This window comes from Rosa rugosa, chromosome 6, assembly GCF_958449725.1.
Source record: "Rosa rugosa chromosome 6, drRosRugo1.1, whole genome shotgun sequence".
Taxonomy (NCBI): domain Eukaryota; kingdom Viridiplantae; phylum Streptophyta; class Magnoliopsida; order Rosales; family Rosaceae; genus Rosa; species Rosa rugosa.
The window spans coordinates 13291530-13313421 of NC_084825.1; the positions used below are offsets into that span (position 1 = coordinate 13291530).

The window sequence follows — 21892 nt, forward strand, 5'->3', positions numbered from 1 at the left end:
AAAAATTTCAAAAATCATTCCTGAGGTGCTTAACATTTACTGAGATTATACATTCAATCTCAATAATTTCACTCAACTACCTCAAATATTTCCAGGGCTCTCACAGAGTCTGTTGTTGTTGATTATGCTTGGTGTTGTCGTTTTTGATGTAGCATTGCTTTGTTCAAAGCAAGCAACATTATCCTCATAAATGCTCGTAGGCTCATCTGTGGTAGACTTCAAACCACAATTGCTTCGAACGTACATGCATAATTATGGATCTAGTATATATATTATGGAACGTACATATATATATATATTCACTAACCGCTTTATGAAGAGCAATAATCTCTGTATGGTTCGAAGATATAGCGACTAGAGTCTGTTTTGCAGACCTCTAAGATATCGTGGTCTTACCCATGGTGAACACTTAACCAGTTTGGGAATGACCTTTGTGTGGATCAGAGAGAAACACAACATCAGCAAGACCTTCCAAAACACTAATGTCATTTTGGGATGGGGACAGAGGATCAGCAAGACCTTCCTGGTGTGTGATAGGTCTGAATCTATCATCTCTCTATAGGGATAGAACAAGCCCAAACAACCAGTCCAATGGTGTCGCGTTGGGGCAAAGCTATATATATGTAGCTGACAAGTTCACTGTAAATGAGATGTCTGGTTTTGTGCATTGAGCTAAATAGTACAATAATGTGCCTATTATACTTAAGTAGGACACTTTTGCCTCTAGCACATCTTCATCATCATCCATCAGACGAAGATGATCATTTTTAGGATCAAGACTACGGACGATCATGGGCGGCATGCTTAAAGGCTTGACCTTGTCAAAACGCCTAAGCATCCATCAACACGATGCTCAAGTTCCAAACCGAGATATTATCGTGTTCTCCCAAGATTCTTCATCTCAAACTTGGATTTCGAGTGTTCAGCTGTGTCCCTTAACTCTTTAAGGGCTTCCAATGAAAATCATGTCACCAACATGAACCATGCACGATAGAATCCTAAACTTGTTAAGGAAACGCGTGGGCATATCCCTTTCTAATCAAGTAGTCACTTAGTGAGCATTTCAACCTCTTTGCAAACACGCTCCATGGTCTAGAGCCACTTGACTTGGGTAAATGAAGTTCACCATGAACCTTCTTGTATATTCCGTATCTAGATCACCATAGAGATACGTAGTGATCATATTCGTAAGCTGCATGTGCAGTTATTCGAAAACTACCAAACTGACAGGGTAGTGGAGTGCAATGAGATCCATTACAAAAGAATATGTCTCTTCGTAGTCAATTCCAGGGCGTTTTGTGAGAAGCCTTGCACCATAAGGCGAGATTATCATATTGTTTTCTTATTTCAGTTTCAAAGAAGACCTATTAGAACCCATGTTTTATGTTAGGAGGTGTTGGCATCACTGGCCCGAAAAACCTTCTTCTTCATTAGAGAATCCAACTTAACCTGGATCGTATCTTTCTATTTAGGCTAATTTTCTCTACGTTGACATTCATTCATCAATAGAGCGTGGTTCGATATCATCGGACTCAACAATCTCATGCACAATGAAATGCGTAAATACATCATCAATCATGATGGAGTTTCTATCCCACATCTCATGTACACTAGTGTAATTGTCAGATAATTCTATAATCTCAGGAATAGGTTCAGACGTTGAGGCATCCCCCAACAATAACCATAATCCGAAATATTCTCATGAGATGGATTTTGATTTTCGATGATCAAAGGATTGAGTTGTGCCAAAGTATCCTTCGAACCCACGGGCCTCCCACGCATCCTAGTTGGGGCCATGGCCTGTGACGCCAGAGTGCCATTCTCTATGGCTGGTGCCATACTTACCTCCATGTAGGGTGACGCTACGTCCTCTCGTAGGGACGTCCATCCTTGCAGGCATGTTTGCAACATATATGTGTGATCTTATCACTTTAGCGGGGATCGAGATGAGACATAGTCGGGACAGACCAAAACAATTCCTGTCGTTCTTGTTGAGCATCCGTGTTCTTATCTCCCCCTAACGACAGAAAAAATGTCTCATCAAAGTGATAATCTACAAGACATGTGGTTAGGAGATCGCCTAACAAGGGTATGAAGTAGCGGAGATAGTTGGAGTCTCAAATCCAATGTATTTGCGCAGTCGTCTGTGAAGACCCATCATGGTGCGCTGTGGCGGCGCAATTGGCACATAAATGACACACACAAATATGTGTAACTACGAGATAAATGTACCTAGTCACTAGCTATAACGCAGAGATAGGTGGAGTGGCGGTGGATCGTAGACGAATTAGCATATATAGTTGCATGCAATATTGCATCATCCCAAGCGGATATAAGGATATTGGTGTGCATTACCAATGTTTGGGCTACTATCGTAGTCATTTTTTAGAGACCATTTGGGAATATAATGTCCAACATCAGTCCCAGTGATATGCAATAATCATCAAACGTCTTCGATGTAAACTCTCTAGCATTGTCAAGCAGAATTAACTGAATGGGATGATTCGGAGAGTGAGCCCATCACTATATAAATGTGGTAGGAGTGTAGTATAAGCAGCATTACAAGTGGACAATGGCACTACACGTGACTAGCTTGTTTGCATGTCAACCAATATCATGAAATATTTAAAAATCCGCAAGTTGGTTGAATCAGTCCACAGAATCCCCTCGAATTCTATGTAAGAACAGAATAAGTATTTTCGTATCCTTTGCATAGGACGGTCTCGGTCCTAATTTCCTTAAGGGACATGCTTTGTAGAACGAGCGAGAAGCCTTAAAAGTAACCAATGAGGATGTTGGTTGGGTTTGAGAGTCTGAAACGCTATTGGAAGCAATGTTGGTGATTGCAGCATCACCTGGGGCGCCATCACCATAATGGATGCCATCCATGGTGTCAGGGATATGGACTACGCTAGCTCTATACTGGCGGTGAACGGCGGCGACGCCAGAGGCAGTGGCGACGATCACACTTAGTCTAAGAATCAACTTTTGATTTGTGCTTCGTTTCTCTCGAAAGAATGGATGTTCATGTGAAGTCTTTAGTAGACGGATCATCATATCATGACTAGAATGACCTATCCTGTTGTGACGAAACCAATATATGTCTAAATCCAAGAGATCTTCTCTCATAATTTTATTGGATTTAATAGCTTGAATAGTGGTGACATAAAATCTACAAGAGAGACACATAAGTTTCTCTAATATGCGCCTTTATTCTCATTCATTAGAGAAAATGCAAAGGAACTCTTTTCCGTTCTCTATATGCGTTTTTGCATGTAATCCGTTGGCTAAAATAACTCAATAGGGTTAGATTCGCCCTAGGAGCGTAGAGAGTTTCTGTGACAGTAATCAAGGTACCATTTGACAATGGGAGTTTGGGCCATTCCATGTCCTTGAACTAAACTTGATGGCCCACCTAGCGTAGTCACGGAGGAATGTGTAGGCAACATTTCTAAGAATGATTGCCCATGACAGGTAATGGTGTACATAGTCGCACTATCCGCAAGACTTTGAAGTTCTCTAGGATTCATTACTCAAAAGCTCATAATTGAAACGAAGTCATAATGAAAATGACTCAAAATTTTATTCATAAGCCAACGGTATACATCATTGTTTCTTTAACCAAAAGAAAATCTAATCCGAAATTAGCTAATGCAAAACAAATGTAGTCGTTTGACTTCTTTCGGTAACTCCAAAATAAATATGACCAGGTGAGTAGAGAGATGTCAGTGGAGCAAAGCTCACTTAAGTACCACTTATCTCAAAACCTTCCTAGACATCATACTCACTTTGGATAAGCCTAGTTGAAGAAAAACTGAACCAATGACATCCACTAATAATACTGTGGCAATTGCCATATTACATCTCTTGGAAAAATAAATACTTAAACAAAATCGGCAATCTATTGATCCCAGCTAGATTTGAAGTCTTCAACCCTTAACTCGAGATCACCTTCTTGATCTTCTTGTTCCACATCGTGAGCTTCTTTTGCTTCACAATACGCTTTGTAGGCGGTGACAATATTTTCACGAGCTCTACAAATGTGTGCCCAATGGTTGGATGCTCCACATCAAGAACATACATCTCTGTGCGCAAACTCCCTTGATTGAGGAGTTTTGAAAGCGTCATTAGGATGGCTATTAGTGTTGGTGGTGCCACCAACATGGCCAGAGGCGTTGCCTCCCTCTCTCTTTCCACATTGACCTCTTCGGTTCCGTGTCTGCCTATTTTGGCAGTTACCTTCCCAAGTAGAGTGATTATATGGACCAGAATGTCTAGAAGTATCCCTAAGATTAGGGTTTCCCTCTTGGCGCCCTCCCTTTGGGGCGCGACTACAATTGGAATCCGGAATAGTCTCGTTCTCTTTCCATGGGTCTTGAATTATAGTTCTTCACAAGGATGTTGTCATGCTTTTCAGCGACATTCATGGCTCCAATGAGCTCATAAAACCTTGTGATCCATCCTGCAGTAACATTGATTCGATAGCTCTTAGCAACCAATCAAAGCATAGACGGGGAATGTAGAAGAATTGTCTTGAAGTCACAGAAGCGATAAGAACGTGTTAAAGAAAAAAAAGCTTAAAAATAACCAATCATACTTTCAAATATTAGCCATGTTGTTCATGCATGACAATTGATAAACTATATATATTATAACTATTCTAAAATAGAATGAGTTTTTGTACTGTTCATTCAACTATTCTAAAGTAGAATGGGGTTTTGTACTGTTCATTAAATAGTGTCGTGACTCTTTTACCCTCCTATTTTTTGAGGATTTACTCTATTGATCCTGCCATTTGATATATCAACAACGAAATTCTTTTTTCCCTTTTTTTTTTTTTTTTGAGAATTCAGAATCATGTAGAGATAAAGAGAGAGGTACAGCTTCAGACTGTGAGAGTGCTAGAACGATCTAGAGATAGAGAGGGAGATAAACTGAGACTGCAATCTGATCCGTCATCGCTGCAGGCAGAAAAAGAAAGGCGAAGACGATTGTTCATCTTCCCGTGATTCGAGACATCTGGCATGGGTATGGTTCATTTTTTTTTTTTTTTTAAGTTGGGTCGAAATTTCCGAAAGTTCACAATTTGGGGTTTTCTAAATTTTAGGCATTGGATTGTAGAGCACTACGTCTTTTAACGGTATTATTATCTTTCTGAAAGCGATTGATCTGAAATTGGTTTTCTGTTGTTTGCAGTCTCTATCAAAGTTTAAACATGCACTGACATTCAAAGGAGGAGACAACGAATCAATTTGTGTGTTGTCTTGGAAAAGGTACATCGGATATTCTTGATTTATAACTTGGATTAGAAGGAGTTGAATGTCTTTATCTTGATAATGATTGATTTCTGAAGTTTGGAATTTGTCAAAACAAAAACCTCTATTATTTCTCTGTTTTGTTGATTCAACATCATCTCTGTTTTGACATTAGGAGCCTTTCTTGAATGGGTTCGTTTTCATTTTGTTCCTTCTCTAATAGACTTGGTTTTGTTGTTCACGACTTTAGTTTTGTAATTATGTGCAATATTCATTGAATTGGTTAGAGTATTAAATTCTAACGTGTCAAGTAAGTTGATAGGTTTCTCAAGTGTAATAGGAAACCTCCACCAAAGCCATATATAGGTTTCTCACGGTGGAGGCCAACGTGGCCTTCGTATCTGATTTTATGTTGCGTATCAAAAAAAAAAAAAAAAAAAAAAAAAAGCCATATATTTGACTTTTCATCGAATGCAACTTTTGAGTTTTCACAAAATTGTATTTCCATGAGAGTCAGCTTTAAAGAACTGTAATATACATCTATGAGATGGAGTATGAAATTCTACATCCATGAGAGTCAGTTAAAATTGATTCTATTTCTCTTTTGCCTCCTAGGGATTATATCATGTATTATACAGATGAAATATGGTCAAGTCTTTGGATTTAGATTATCAAAGTAGATGGAAATACAAAATGCTATTGCCACCAGAGGAAGTAGCAGAAGTCATGTTGGTCTCCTTAAGACTCAATATAAACCAGAAATTAGTTTTTAATCTTTTCTCACATAAGTATATTAGAGTATACTTTTGAGTTGAAAAAAAAAATCCCCTGTCTCTCAATTGTTCCATTTTGAAAGAGTATTTTTGTCTATATAATGATAACTAAAGTAACTCGATCTACATTCATCAGTTAGCTTTATAACTTACATTTGCCAAAAACTTACCTCACTACACCTTTAGTGTAAAACCAAGTTTAAGGTGTTTATATTCGTACATTTGGAAGTTGAAGTGTTGTAGAAGTGTCAAATTACTCGAAGATAGATGATGCTAAATCTTTTTTCAAAGATGATACAGTTTACATTTTGATTCACTGTTTGTAGATTAATCTGATAGAACATAAATTTCAAAATTTAAACTGATTTCTTCAATCTAAGATAAATAACAACAAAGTCATTGGTGTTACTTTGGGAATACTACTTTTTATATGACTTTTGATAATGTTCCTTTATTGCAATTTCATTCATATCTGCTGTCATTATCCATATTCCTTACACAACTGTAGTAGTATTAACATTTCAATATTATTTTGATTTTGTTAGTTTTCTTGATAGATTTCATGTTTTCTAAGCTGAAATTATGATTTTCTTAATGTTTTGATGGCATGGTATTCTAATTACGTTTCTTCGCTATTTGGAATATATAGGGTTGCAGTTCATAGTGGCTCTAATTGGTGTGATTCAGCTGTGAGTTTTTGGCTTTTTTCTATGGATGACAGGTAAATCTTCAAAATTTGTCATCTCATTTACAACAATGAGATATTTTTTTTTTTTTAATTCTAAAAATCCCATTGATCTTCAAAAAATGCAGTTGGGTCTTTAATAAGTTAATCCTATATTAGTAGGTTTATATTTTGTTCAATTTTGCTCTTAAATTAACTGAATCTTCCCTTTTTCTCCATTTTCATTCTTTCATTCATATTTTGCCCTATGTACTATTTGGGTATACTAAGCTCTGTTTTGTTGGAGAGGAAAGATCCCACATTGGAAAAGTGACAAATAAAATATAACTTATAAGTGGGTGGCTCTTACCCAATTGTACCGAGGCCTTTTGTGATTAAAAACCCAACACCTATCGGGTGGTTAAGTTGGGACAATATCGGTACAATGGTGGGCCACGGGCCACACTTGTCGCTGTTTAACATGGTATCAGAGCGGGTCCTTCTCCAATTGCATCTCCACGTAGGCACGTATCATGAGCCCAAATTGGGGTTCCCTGTATTGCCATCGAAATTACCAAGTGTCCAATGTGGGCCTTGGATTGTATCGACCAAGTCTCCGATATGAGACTTGTGTCCCAATTTCCAATGTGGGAATTGGATTAATTAATTTCACGTGCAGACCTAGAGTTAGGTTGCACGTGAGGGGGCGTGTTGGAGAGGAAAGATCCCACATTGGAAAAGTGACAAATAAAATATAACTTATAAATGGGTGACTCTTACCCAATTGTACCGAGGCCTTTTGTGATTAAAAACCCAACACCTATCGGGTGGTTAAGTTAGGACAATATCGGTACAATGGTGGGCCGCGGGCCACACTTGTCGTTGTTTAACATGTTTGTTGGATAATGGGACAACTGTACTGCTTAATGGTTTGATATCTGTTTGTTTGGAACAATTGTCTTTAGAAGAGAGAATTGAAATCGACAGAAAGAGAGAGTGAAAGAGAGAGAGAGAGAGTTCGATTCGATCTTCTGCTGTTGGTTGCTTATCAAAGGATTGCAATCCCTAACCAGGTACCCCAAATTGGGAATGGAAAATATGATAACCCTATCTGACCAAGTCTTTGCATTAGGTAGAAGGCAGTTTTGGAAGTGGTTTGGGGGAAACACAAAAGGTTCAGATGACTGAAAACGATTGCCATCTAATGGGAATGTACTATCAAGCTTCTATACAGAAAGATAAAGCTTATAGCAGATAGACTTGAGGTCATTGATTCTCGCCACAAAAACTTTGGTGCATAGATGAGGAAAGACGATGACTAAACTCAAAATGACTGGGTATAAAGTTACAAGTTCATTGGGTTGCAAATGCATATAAGGTAAATATCTTCTGTAGATATGTTGTCTTTGAATTATATATTGTGAATTCTTATTACAGAAGTATTCGACTTTGTATTAAACTTCTACAGATTAACTACTGGTATAATAGACATCCAAATTCATCAAATGGTACAGCAAAGATCAGGCAAGTAAGAATCAGCATATGATTTCTTGGTTAATCTGTTTAAGCAAAAGGTTTCTTGATCAACATATTACATTCTGCAGTCTTAATCTGCAGTGGGGTTACGGAATGAGAGGTGGGAGACGATCAAGATCAAATTAGAGGTATAGCCCATACTAGAGATATGTTTCTCAATTTGTATTAGATCTTTTGCAATATCAAGAAAGTGCTGTCACGCCCCGGATTTTGAATAATAAATTCAAATCCGAAACCTGAATAATTACAATTACAAAATCCAAATCTCGAAACTTCGAGTTCATTATTACAATTCACTGTCACAATATATTGTAAAGCTCAAATGAGCATAACACACCTCACAACTTACAATTGCTGTAAAACTCTAACAATTGCTCTAACCGCATGATCACCGTCCTGGTTCTCCTGTCCTGTAGGATTACCCGCTACACAATTTGAATAGTGTACCGGGAGTTGCAACAACACAAAACCCGGTAAGCTTTTTACAGCCAGTATGAGTAAACAAGAAAGAATTGTTGATTTATTTCCTTACAATTATTATAACTCAACACGATCACCATAAAAGGAAGGATACTCTTGAGGCTCTCTTTTAAGAACTCATTCTTAAAAGACTCAAGTATCCTCAACACTTCTCACATAAGACCCCTCACAGTCTCAAGTAACCTCAACATCACTCATACTTGACAACTCACAGTCTCAAGTAACCTCAACATTACCCTCACATCACTACTCAACAATTGGCAGACAGACTCATTATATATATATAGACCCTTATGAGTTACTCTCAATTTCCCTCATAAGGTTACCACATATATATAGACACTTATGAGTTACTCTCAATTTCACTCATAAGGTCACTCCACATTTGGCAGACAGACTAGAGCTCTAACTGAACGTAACCACTCGTCCGGCCACAGACGTGATTACGATTTAATACTATTAATAACCACCAGCCCGGTACGAGAGCGTGATTCACTAATAGATGCCATGGTCACCTCGTGACCTAGTGATCTCCACAGATCACAACAATTTATTGTTCCTCAACAATAAAACTCAACACCTCTCACAATATATTGTTTCTCAACAATAAACTCAATACCTCTCACAATGTATTGTTTCTCAACAATAACTCAACACAACTCCAACAATACATATTATTTCACGTAAATAATATATATATAGACATTCACACAGGAATGCCTATTGATACCAACTATAGTTCATATGATTGCAATAAAATAACGTAATTAAATGTATTGGGTTCATAATATGAACCACGTGAGGTTTACTCACCTCGATAATCCCGCTGCGTCTTCAATTCAGCTCAAAATACGATCCACAATCGTCCACCAACTCAAACCGTCAATCACCTAGTCAGATACGATCTTAACTTAGAAATCATTCATAAACCACACATATACGGAAATCCAACGGTCGGATTCTAATTTAATGTTGATCCAACGGTCAGATCGAATTTATATGATGATCCAACGGTCGGATTCTAATTATACGATGATCCAACGGTCGGATCGAATTTATACGATGATCCAACGGTCGGATCAAAATTATACGATGATCCAACGGTCGGATCCTCACGGATCGCCCTTAGGATCATCCTCCAAAATTATCACAAAGAACCAACGGTCAGATCTTCTTGAATCACTCTAACAAACATCTCCATAAAATTATACGAAAATCTGACGGTCGGATTCTCACGAATCGCCTCCCAAATCACTATTTCACATTTATACGAAGATCCAACGGTCGGATCTTCGCCCGTGACCACACAAAGTCATCGGGACAGTCATACGATCAACATATCTAAATTTGAAGTAAAACCGATGGTCAGATCTTCGCAGATCGTAAACTTAAGATAAAACGTAAAAACGTTAAATAGTAACGTAAAAACGTAAATCCACTATTTATCAACGTTTTCTAAAATGACCTTGTAATATATCAAAACGCTCGTAAGGATGCGTAGATCATCACCTAGATAATAAAAACTCAAAATATGGTCGAATACGCCGCCACAAGCGGCGGTCAGTGGGCGGTCAACGGCGGTCAACGCGGCGGTCAACCACCTCCGATGCAAAAGTCGTCAACTACAAACTTGTTCAAAATGACGAGTTGATCCACTTTCATAACTAGCATGAAGTCTGAAAACGAAAGGAAGTGGTCGGAAATTACCTAGAACAGTCGAGGTGGCCGGAAAAGTTCCAGAATCCGGCGAAATTTGCAGAATCCGGCAAGGCTTGATTTCGACGTCAAAACTTCAATTTCAGGCTTCGATTCCTTCTAGAGAGTTGTTAAGAAACTCAAGACGAACTCATTGGTTCAAGAATCACAGAAAAATATGGTCTGTAGCTCGAGATATACCGATCGAAAGCTTCGGTGGTCGGAAAATTTGCTGAATTTTGCAGAATCCGGCGAGGGCTCCGATCGACGTAAAAACTTCAATTTCAGGCTTCGATTCCTTCTAGAGAGTTGTTAAGAAACTTAAGACGAACTGATTGGTTTAAGAATCACAGAAAAATATGGTCTGTAGCTCGAGATATACCGATCGAAAGCTTCGGTGGTCGGAAAATTTGCAGAATTTTGCAGAATCCGGCAAGGCTCGATTTCGACGTCAAAACTTCAATTTAAGGCTTCGATTCCTTCTGAAGAGTTGTTAAGAAACTCAAGAAGAACTCACTGGTTCAAGAATCACTCAAAACGACGTCCTGTAGCTCAAGATATCGAGATCGAACCAAAACGAGCTCAAAACGGAACCGTGTCCTCCGCCGCCGCTGCCGGCCGTTTTGTGGTGCAAGGCTGCCACTGGCGGCTACGGAAGGACGAGGCGAAGGCGTGGGATGTGGTCTGGTGCTTTGAGGTGGGAGAGGTGAGTTGATGATGATTTGCTCTGTTTTTGGTTCGGTTCGGCCGAGAGAGAGAAAGAAGAAAAAAAAAAGAGAAAAAGAAAAAGAAGGAAGGAGACCCGGGGGAAAGGAAAAGGAAAAGGAAAAGGAAGAAAAAGAAAAGAAAAAAAAAAAGAGAATCCGAGGAAAAGAGATTATAAAAAAAGAATCTCATATTTCCAAAATTCGTAACATAATCGTACGGACTCCAAAAATTTCGTTCGACATATGCACGCGATCGTATCGCCGAGCTCTACAACTTTCACGAAGGAAGTTTTCCCAAATTTTGAACGTATAAAAAGTCAACTTTCGCGAGCCCCTAAATAACGTTCGTTTTCGAAAATTAATCGTTCGAACTAATTCCACAACTTCTCCGAGCCTCGTACTCGCTCCCACTATCGTGAAATCATTTCTAAAAATCCACGGAATTTAATTTGGATTTTTCGGGGTATTACAAGTGCCATGCTAGCTTTATTAATTGAATTGTATAAGATTAAAGGATCCTATCATTGGGTTAATAATATTTTCTAAACTTCTTCATTTCAAACAATTCCAATTGTTATTAAGAGTGAGTAAATGAAATTGTTATTTATCTACATGTAGCAAACATAAGAGAAACATTGACGCATGCTTGCCAACATATATTATACAGTAATGGTCAGAAGCAACAGAGCTGCACCATAAGGACTCGTTGATCGTCATAGAGTTTTAAAGAAAAGAATAGTGTGTTGATAACGTGTTATAAAGTATTGATTTATTTTTTAGAGAGTAAGAAATGTATAAAGAGAGATGAGGGGAAAATGGAGAAGTGTATTATTCATTCTCAGAGGCCTTCCTTATATAGAGGTATGGTTTACATGATAAGTATTCAGACTATTGAGATATTACATGTAGGTCCCTAACTAATAACGTGGACAACCACATAAAAATTAATATTTACAACACGTTTTACATATGTCAATTCTTGCTGCATAGGACCATCAAATTCAATGAGCAGTTGGACAACTTGACCCGATATTAGGGGCGATCCTTTTTTGGTTGTACTTCTAGCCAAAGTTTCAAATTTCTCCGAAACTACCGAAATTTCCATCGAAATTTCTGTAATTTGGAAGTACTGAATTCATATGCTATATCATTTCCGTCAGGAGTTTCCCGAAATTTTTCGAAATTGTCCATACATTTCCACGAAATTCTTAATTTCTTAAATATCTACACACACAAAATATATTTAAAAATTCATACCGAAATTTTGTCCGAAATTTCTCCAAAATTTCTGTGAAATTTGTATGCCACCGACAACGAAGTTTTTTACTCATATTTTCATAGAGAAAATATGAAATTTTGATTTTTTTTTTTTCCAATCAAGTTGAATGCAACAATAAACTCATTTGCTTTTAGTAGTTTAGCAACCTAGTATAGTACTAGTTAATTACTCGTACATATTAAATATCACAATTCTATTATAAATGTATAATTTTAGAGAGGCTACATTGTAAATAGGTTTATTATAGGTCAGTTTAGTCTATATAAAAGTTTCATTCAAAAATATAATTTTATAAATGCAATTAATATGATTTGTTTATTTTTATCCGAAATCGAAACTTTCTCCAAAATTTCCTTAAATTTGAAGTACTGAGATGGAAACCAAAATCGAAATTTGAAACCTTGGGTAAGACTAGTATTACTAAAAGCTTTTATATGCATTGTCCAAATTCAACTTATACGCCATTTAGTGTGGAACAATGACCATTCAACTTGTACGCCATTTAGTCAAGGTTGAGTGATCTATATATTGCGGAACAATGACTATTCAACTTGTACGCCATTGACAATTCAACTTGTACGCCATTTAGTCAAGGTTAAGTTAGTCAAGGTTGAGTGATCTATATATTGTGGAACAATGACAATTCAACTTGTACCACCATTTAGTCAGGTTTGAGTTAGTCAAGGTTGAGTGATTGATATATTGTGGAACAATGACAATTCAACTGGGTTCCAGCCATAAAAAAAAAACAAATAAAAATAAAAAAGTAAATCACATTCACATTATCAATATATAGCACAATTATAATTACATATAGATAAAAACACTAGTGGAGCAATCTACTATAGTACTAGTTAATTACTCGTACATATTAAATATCACAATTCTATTATAAATGTATAATTTTAGAGATGCTACAGTGTAAATAGATTTATTATAGGTTAGTTTAGTCTATGTAAAAGTTTCATTCAAAAATATCATTTTATAAATGCAATTAATGTGATTTCTTTATTTTTAACCGAAATCGAAACATTCTCCAAAATTTCCTTAAATTTGAATTACCGAAATCGAAACCGAAACTAAAATTTGAAACCTTGGGTAAGACTAGTATTACTTAAACGGTGCTTTTATATGCATTGTCTGAATTCAACTTGTACGCCATTTAGTGTGGAACAATGACAATTCAACTTGTACACCATTGACAATTCAACTTGTATGCCATTTAGTCAAGGTTCAGTGATCTATATATTGTGGAACAATGACAATTCAACTCGTACGCCATTGACAATTCAACTTGTACACATTTAGTCTGGTTTGATTTAGTCAAGGTTGAATGATCTATATATTGTGGAACAATGACAATTCAACTGAATTCCAGCCATAAAAAAAACAAAAAAAGGTAATTCACATTCACATTATCAAATATACAGCACAATTATAATTACATATAGATAAAAACACTAGTTTAGCAACCTACTATAGTACTAGTTAATTACTCGTACATATTAAATATCACAATTGTATTATAAATGTATAATTTTAGAGAGGCTACATTGTAAATTGGTTTATTATAGGTCAGTTTATTCTATTTAAAAGTTTCATTCAAAAATAATATTTTATAAATGCAATTAATATGATTTCTTTATTTTTAACCGAAGTCGAAACTTTCTCCGAAATTTTCTTAAATTTGAAGTACGTACCAAAATCAAAACCCAAACCGAAATTTGAAACCTTGGGTAAGACTAGTATTACTCAAACGGTGCTTTTATATGCATTGTCCAAATTCAACTTGTACGCCATTTAGTATGAAACAATGACAATTAATTCAACTTGTACGCCATTTAGTCAAGGTTGAGTGATCTATATATTGTGGAACAATGACAATTCAACTTGTATGCCATTGACAATTCAACTTGTACGTCATTTAGTCAAGATTAAGTTAGTCAAGGTTGAGTGATCTATATATTGTGGAACATTGACAATTCGACTTGTACACCATTGACAATTCGACTTGTACACCATTTAGTCAGGTTTGAGTTAGTCAAGGTTGAGCCATTTAGTCAGGTTTGAGTTAGTCAAGGTTGAGTGATCTATATATTTTGGAACAATGACAATTCAACTGAATTCCAGCCATAAAAAAAAAAAAGTAAATCACATTCACATTATCAATATACAGCACAATTATAATTACATATAGATAAAAACACTAGTTTAGCAACCTACAATAGTACTAGTTAATTACTCGTACATATTAAATATCACAATTCTATTATAATTGTATAATTTTAGAGAGGCTACAGTGTAAATAGATTTATTATAGGTTAGTTTAGTCCATGTAAAAGTTTCATTCAAAAATATCATTTTATAAATGCAATTAATATGATTTCTTTATTTTTAACCGAAATTTCCACCGAAATCGAAACTTTCTCCGAAATTTCCTTAAATTTGGAGTACCGAAATCGAAACCAAAACCGAAATTTGAAACCTTGCTTTCGAGCTAACGCTAAATATAAATGCATGTACCTTTTCAACAAACCTACCTTTGATTATTTGTGCCATCGAAATTTCTATAAAAATTACGTCCAACCTTAATGACAACCGGCATGATAATAAAATGACAACTATTACATAATCGATTATTCGCATCAGTTCGTGCACAAAAAAGAAAAGAAAAATCAAAATATTGCTTCGAGCATTATTGAACAGAAGTTGATCTGATCAGCCAAAAGCAATTTGAGCAAATTACGACATATGTTTTTTTTTTTATACAATTACGACATATGTAATATTGATTAATAAATCTCGGTCATCGATTGACCTTAAATATCTCCATCCCAAACCTCTTCTAGAGACTTGAAAGGGCCATTATCTGAAACCAACTCGGATGCTTGACATCCTCTCTTTTGCGGAATTTGATTGATCTTGTCAACTTCCTCAGGCAGCAGCTCCCATTCAAATATGTCCATATTTTCCTTCATCCTCTCTTTGTTAAAGCTCTTCACCACCACACTCACCCCTTGCTCATATGCCCATCTCAGACAAACCTGATCATGATCCACATGCAAAAATTTTAGCCACAGTTTTGATTAAAACGAGGGAATTAATCGGAATGAAAGATCTGCATCTGAATAAACGTACGTACATATTTAAGGATAGAAATCGGAAATTTAGCATGTAATACTTAACCTGAGCAAGAGTTTTCCTTTTTGCTTCAGCAATTTGTTTGAGCGTCTCACATTCCATCACTCCATTTGTTCCCCACGGTGCCCCTTTTGCCCCCAAAGGAGAGTAGGCAGTGATGATTATACCTTTTCTTTCACAAAACTCTCTCAGCTTTTTCTGCTGCCATAGCGGGTTCATCTCCACCTAAATTAATTCCAAATCAATGAAACCAAATTAAGCATGCATGCAATTATTTAATAAACTAAAGAATAACGTACCAAACCTTTATTAACTACTTAATTACTTGGTTGACTGCAGGAGGGATTTTTGCAGTGGAAAGCAAGATTTCAATCTTTTTGCATGAGAAATTGCTGACTCCTATTGCCTTGGTGAGGCCTAGCTTCTGGCACTCTTCCATTGCTTCCCACACCGACTTGAAGTCCATAGGAAGAAAATGCTCTTTCTTAAAAAGTATGTCATAGCTTTCCGCCGGCTCCATACTCATAGGCCAATGAATGAGATACAAATCTAGGTATTCCAATCCTAGATTCCTGCAGGGGTATAGCCAGACATATACTAAATCAAAAGATCCCCCTAATTAATGTGAACATTTGCAGATTCGATAACTGCAGAAGTCTACCCAATAATTGGAGACTTCCGACTTTTTGTTTTCTCTTTTAAGGTAGTCTATGCTAAAAACTAGCCAGATTTGAAATCATTCATTTAGCTATTTGATTACTATTAATATTGTCATCCAAGTACAAACACCACGCCCAATATTTCTCAGATTTTTGGCACGAATTATCTTTACTTAGGGGTTAACCAAAAAATGAACAATTTAGATTGTCAAAGTCTATGATTGGGTAGTCGACTAAGCATAGGAAATGTGCATTTTTTCAAATATATAGATCAATATATACATGGAATCTTGTCCGTTACAGATAAATCAATATATAGATCCCGCCATCCCAGAAAGGTGAGTATTGCACATATAACAAGGCTGTGTGTGTGTGAAATTAAATGAATTGAGTATACGTACTCGAGTGTTTTATGAATGGCAGGCAGGACAAGGTGATGGTGTGCATCCGTGCACCAAAGCTTGGAAGTAACAAAAAGCTCATCCCGGGATTTGACGAGGCCAAGTGAAAGAGCTTCGGCAATGGCTTCACCAAGAACTGGCTCCGTCTGGTAAACAGCAGCGGTATCAAAATGTCTGTAGCCGACTTTGATTGCAGTGAGAATGGCTTCTTTTGCTACTTCAGAGGCAACAAAAGGATATGCAGCCGTTCCTAAACCTAGCACCGGAATACTGCTTTTATCACTTGCAATACTATTTGGGACGACGGTTAGCGCCAACTCCGGAATATTGCTTATGTTCTCCATCTTCGAGATATCTACGTACAAAATCGATAGTTATGATTTTGTGGTACAGTGGTAGTGATCCATTTTTGAAAGCCTTGACTATAAGTTTGCGTCTCTCTTATAACTTTCTATATGGTACACATGTATTTGAGTGGTTGGAATTTGGAAGTCTATGAGTAGTTGGAAATATAGCCATATTCTAGATTATTTGACTAATGACCATCATATAAGGGTTCATTCTTCGAACACTCTTTAATTCGTTTTTCTTTCTTTTCTTTGGTACAAAAACTTAAACTTAAGGGGAAATGATCATTTACCCAATTTCAGCTTACAAATTGCCCACTTGCTCCACCAACAGTTTAAAAACTCCATTTACCCAAAACACTCTAAGGGATTATTTCCTCTTTACCCAATTAATTCTTTTTATTTATTTTTGGGACTCTTTTGCCCTTTCCTTCTTTCTCACTTAGAGGGAGAAGTCATCCTCCACCTTGCCGGACTCCGGTGACCAGTGGCCGGCAGCCCACTCCGGTGACCGGAATCCGGCGACTGGTAACCGAAATCCGGCAACCGATGACCGGAATCCGGCGATCGGTCACCGGAATCCGGCTATTATTGCCCCCCAGTAACCATATTATTGCCCCTCAATACTCATATTATTGCCTCCAATTATCATATTATTTCAGTCCAGTGAATTGTATAAACTCCCAAAACCAAAATGAATACACTACAGGCTCAATTGATCATATTATTGCCCCCCAGTAATCATATTATTGCCCCCCAATACTCATATAATTGCCTCTCAATAATCATATTATTGCCTCCAATAATCATATTATTTCCGTCCAGTGAATTGTATAAACTCTCAAAACTAAAATGAATACATTACAGACACAATTGATCATATTATTGCTCCCCAGTAATCATATTATTGCCCCCCAATACTCATAGTATTGCCTCCCAATACTCTTACTTTTATACGTTATCAGCCAATAGCCAAGAAAAAAAACTCTAGTTTACTAGTTTCCGTCAAAAAAAAAAAAAAAAACCCTAAGAAGGAAAAAAATTTCTTCTTTTTTACATTCATCCAAAAAAAAAAAAAATTTGTTTTGGCCGCCGGCCTCACCGCACCCAGCCAAAAGAAATTGATCTCCACACCCAACATGTTCGGTGCCTTATGCTTCAAGCCCGTACACAGCCTGGTGATCTCCACCAGTCCCTTCGATCTATAGCAAAACGTCTCTGTATCGTCCCTTCGATCTTCATCTGGTTCACAGCCTGGTGATCTCCACCAGTCCCTTCGATCTATAACAAAACGACTATGTATCGTCCCTTCGATCTTCAACTGGTTCTTGAGCCGGAGAAAGTCCTTCGGGTCCATTTTCAGGTGGAGGTCTTCAATTTCCGCGAGAAGCTTCCAGAAGTAACAGTCGGCGGCGACCTTTTTGAATTCGCTGGTCTCGACGCAGCAGTTCATGCGCTTGGGCTCGAGGACCTACCTGGGCTCGATGGACTGGCCGGCAGTGATGGCCGAGAAGCCCTCAGGGGAGTTGTTGCCAGACCGACGACGGTGGTTTGGGTCGGCAGATTTTAGAGAGAGAGAGATGGATTAGATCTGGATATGAGAGAGAGAGTCACAGAGTCGAGATAGAGAGAGTCTGAGGTGTTTGTTAAAATGAGGGTAACATTGTCATTCATGATTAAATTGGGTAAAAGGGATTAAAAAACTGTTGGTGGAGCAAGTGGGCAATGTTGATGTTGAAATTGGGTAAGTGGTCACGACCCCAAAACTTAATTCTCTTCAACACCCATTAACTCAAATTTTTTCTTTCTTTGGAAATAATGATACACATGAGTACAGGAAAAATAGGCAATTTGTTAAACAAAAACGTATTTTTATCTTCACTAAATTAGTACCAGAGAAAGGAAAAAAAAACGAATTAATGGGTGTTAAATAGAATCAAACTTCCAACCATGGGCATGGTGATGAGAAATGTGCTGCCCTCATTCAGCGACATTGGTCCCAACCTACTACTGGGAATGTTTTGCATCAAATAGGACAAAAAATTGCTATCACAGGTCAGCAACTTATGGCATGTGGCATGTTACTGAGTTTCAACAACAAAAGAATGAGCTACACAGTCTCGAGGCTAAAATGAATGATATCATGAAGAGGCCATTCTCACCTGAACAATATAAGGAGCAACGCCTCCTGCATGTGCGACATAGTCAAATCCTAGCCCTACAGGAGAAATATTGGAGGCAGAGATCAAGAGCTCACTACTAGAATTTTGGCCTTAGACATCGGTCAGAAACCGATGTTAAAAAAAAAACCATCCGATGTCTTAGTGGGGGATGTTAAAGATAGGGAAATCCCAGACATCGGTTTTTAGCCGATGTTAAAAATGACTCTAGACATCAGTTTCTTAGAAACTCCCGATGTATAAAATGACTCTACACATCGTTTGATTTATAAAAATCTGATTTCGTTTCCTACTATGACATCGTTTAATATAAGAAATTGATTTATATATCAGTATTAGACATATGTTCTATTGATAGAACTGATGTCCTTTGTAATTATAACATCAGTTTGTTATTTCAAGGTGTTGTGTTTTCATTCTTTTTGCTTCAATTTACAGTTTAGAAGTGATTACTAAATCAGTTTCTTTACTAGAGAAGTTTCACAATGAGAATACCAGCTGTAAGCAAAAGAAAATTCTTATTAATACTATTGATAAAAAGAGTACAAAGAGTATGGAGAAGGGGACATATGGCCTAAACTTCTCCATATACAACAGCAAAAGAAAAGAACAAGATTGAAGTCTTCTAAATAAACCATAAGAAGACTAAAATTGTTTATAGTTACAGTAAAACGAAAAAAGAAAATAATAGCAGTTTGTTATAAGATAAAAATACTTGTAACTTGAGTTTCCAGTCCTTGGTGTATTCCGGCAACTTTGGAGTGCTCCTCTTTGGAAGTGGCAGTTGATCCTTTGAAAGATATGTTGTCTGTAGTAAATGCACCTTCCAAGTTGGCATTGCTCAAATTTACCTGCAAAAAGTAATACATGCATAGTAAGAACACTTATGGAAACTTTTCTTCAATATGTCTTTGCTTTGGCAAGATTTGAACCTCGGGCCTAGTGGAAGCCCAATTCAACCCTGCCACTAACACATGAGTGGACCAAGGAATGGAGACATAACTCAATACAGTCGGGCTAAAAACAAGCAAAACTTTTAAAAGAGAATCTAAAAACCTTCTGAGGTTCCGGTAAAGTAATAAAATTCAAGGGAACATTCCTCATAATATTCCTATTAACTTGGCTGGAAACATCTAACAATTTCTGTCATGCCCCGATCCCAGAAATGTAGAGATCATAAAGGATATGACAATCATTTACAACTCAAGAAACAGTAAAAGAAAGTAAAAGAAATTATGCACTTCAGAAGTGAAATAAAAACATGGCTTTACATACCACTCGAGTGAATTAATTTACAAACATACAAGAGTTAAACTGCATATGAACATGATCAAAACCCTTGCAGCAAGGGATAATGCCCTGTGGCACATAACATCAAAACAAAGGAGAAAGTTTACAAAAGACAAAACTCCTCACACTCGGACACTCGTTCCATAACCCTGCCACCTAAGTATCTACGGAATTGACGAATAACAGAACACATATTCAACACCAGAAACTGCAACCCAATACTCTAAAGTAATAATCAATAAGGAGATTATTAAAGTACGAAAATAGATGCAGAAGACCACAAAGTAGAAACTTGAAAACCTCACCCTCAACTTAATACCCCCGAACCCAAATCGGAAACAAGCTTAGTTCTTCTCCTTGTTTTCTCTTCAATCCCCAGTCTCAAAGAAAAGAAAAGAAAAACTAAGAGGTACCATCCCAGATCAGTATCTCAATGGGGAAGAAAAGGTGAAAGCCAAACGGTGGAAGAGATAAGACCTTGAGCTAGGTGGCTTCTAGGTGTCAAGTACGTGAAGCTAGCATCCACTGATGCTTAATAAACAAAAATAAACCTAATTTAAAAACTAACTGCTAGCTTTAACAATAACAAATAAATAACCTTAGGTAAAAGAACATGGTAAAAGAACTCATCCTAAAAACAACTTTACATAAACATATATAAACAAAAGAAAAAGAAAAAAAATTGTTTCTGGATTTCACAATTTCATTGTCACTGCATCTCCAAATCTCCATAATGAAAACAATGCTTATGACAGGGACAAAGAACTAGTGAACAATTTTGAGCCTGTTAGCTTCAAGGGCAAGGGTTTAGGCCTTTAAACTTAATATTCAGGGTTGAGTCATACTCAACATTATGCTTTTCACAAGGAAACCAAAACCTAACCTAAGCTGAACCTTATGAAGATAGGACTATCTATGTCCCCAATTGGCACAAAAGCTCATTGACCATAAAAGTCCACATTGGAATCCAATATGTCCAGGCTCCCAGCAATGGGATATTCACACACATACTGCACAAGTACACACATTGTAATAGCCTCTCTACCTTTTTCAACCATTTATCACGCATAGGTTGTATTAAACAGGTAATCTGATTGTGAAAAACATATATATACTTGATAAACATTAACAATGCGAACAAACTGCAGAAGTATTTCTTACAAATTGAACAGGCAGAAGAGTTCCATCAATGCTCACCTTTGTCACATTGGCCAAGGATAAGTCTGCACCTCTTAGATCAGCATCGGAAAGATCACCCCCTAGATAGCGAAAATCATTCATCATATATCAGATATATGCTTAATCTCTTAACAACAAAAATAAACAAAATAGCATTAAGGCAAACTTCAAAAATAAAATAAACAAAATGAACCTATATTAACTCAAGATAGCAAATAAAGATGATGAGAACACACCGCTTCCCCACTATAATTCATGTAAGCTTGAAGCTTCACCACCAAAATTGGTACCTCTCCAATGGAACCT

The 21892-nt window shown here is 36.9% G+C and overlaps 2 protein-coding genes and 2 long non-coding RNA genes across 7 annotated transcripts; 1 reads left to right on the forward strand and 3 right to left on the reverse strand.

Moving 5' to 3' along the window:
- The first annotated feature begins 4864 nt into the window (after window positions 1-4864).
- LOC133714313 (uncharacterized) lies at window positions 4865-6984 on the forward strand. The gene is made up of 3 exons (XR_009848573.1): window positions 4865-5028; window positions 5197-5273; window positions 6678-6984. It is a non-coding gene; the product is annotated as an uncharacterized LOC133714313 (long non-coding RNA).
- Window positions 6985-8218: 1234 nt separating this feature from the next.
- On the reverse strand, window positions 8219-11168 carry LOC133717697 (uncharacterized). The gene is made up of 3 exons (XR_009849889.1): window positions 10416-11168; window positions 9522-9598; window positions 8219-8653 (listed from the first exon to the last, which is right to left on the reverse strand). It is a non-coding gene; the product is annotated as an uncharacterized LOC133717697 (long non-coding RNA).
- Window positions 11169-14993: 3825 nt separating this feature from the next.
- On the reverse strand, window positions 14994-17011 carry LOC133715630 (non-functional NADPH-dependent codeinone reductase 2-like). The gene is made up of 4 exons (XM_062142187.1): window positions 16591-17011; window positions 15856-16102; window positions 15576-15755; window positions 14994-15433 (listed from the first exon to the last, which is right to left on the reverse strand). Exons 1-4 carry the CDS (start codon window positions 16932-16934, stop codon window positions 15209-15211), a joined length of 996 nt encoding a protein of 331 aa, XP_061998171.1. The 5' UTR covers window positions 16935-17011; the 3' UTR covers window positions 14994-15208.
- A 2607-nt stretch (window positions 17012-19618) lies between these two features.
- On the reverse strand, window positions 19619-21892 carry LOC133718041 (thylakoid lumenal 15 kDa protein 1, chloroplastic-like). Of its 4 annotated transcripts, none has more exons than XR_009850072.1 (3): window positions 21823-21892; window positions 21605-21666; window positions 19619-19968 (listed from the first exon to the last, which is right to left on the reverse strand). XR_009850072.1 is itself a non-coding variant. In XM_062144838.1 (2 exons), the coding sequence occupies exons 1-2, from the start codon at window positions 21689-21691 to the stop codon at window positions 19816-19818; spliced, it is 240 nt and encodes a 79-aa protein (XP_062000822.1). In that variant the 5' UTR covers window positions 21692-21741; the 3' UTR covers window positions 19619-19815. The 4 variants fall into 4 exon arrangements, 1 of the variants encoding a protein (XP_062000822.1); XR_009850073.1 differs by having other exon boundaries at window positions 20713-21666; XR_009850071.1 differs by lacking the exon at window positions 21823-21892 and having other exon boundaries at window positions 20713-21741.

Coding starts and splice junctions, on each gene's coding strand:
- LOC133715630 (XM_062142187.1), bottom strand. CDS start 16,934: ATGGAGAACATAAGCAATATTCCGGAGTTGGCGCTAACCGTCGTCCCA. Junction 16,103..16,590: donor GCCATTCATAAAACACTCGA/GTACGTATACTC, acceptor ATACCCCTGCAG/GAATCTAGGATTGGAATACC. Junction 15,756..15,855: donor TCCCTCCTGCAGTCAACCAA/GTAATTAAGTAG, acceptor GAATTAATTTAG/GTGGAGATGAACCCGCTATG.
- LOC133718041 (XM_062144838.1), bottom strand. CDS start 21,691: ATGATGAATGATTTTCGCTATCTAGGGGGTGATCTTTCCGATGCTGAT. Junction 19,969..21,604: donor CCTTGGCCAATGTGACAAAG/GTGAGCATTGAT, acceptor TACTTTTTGCAG/GTAAATTTGAGCAATGCCAA.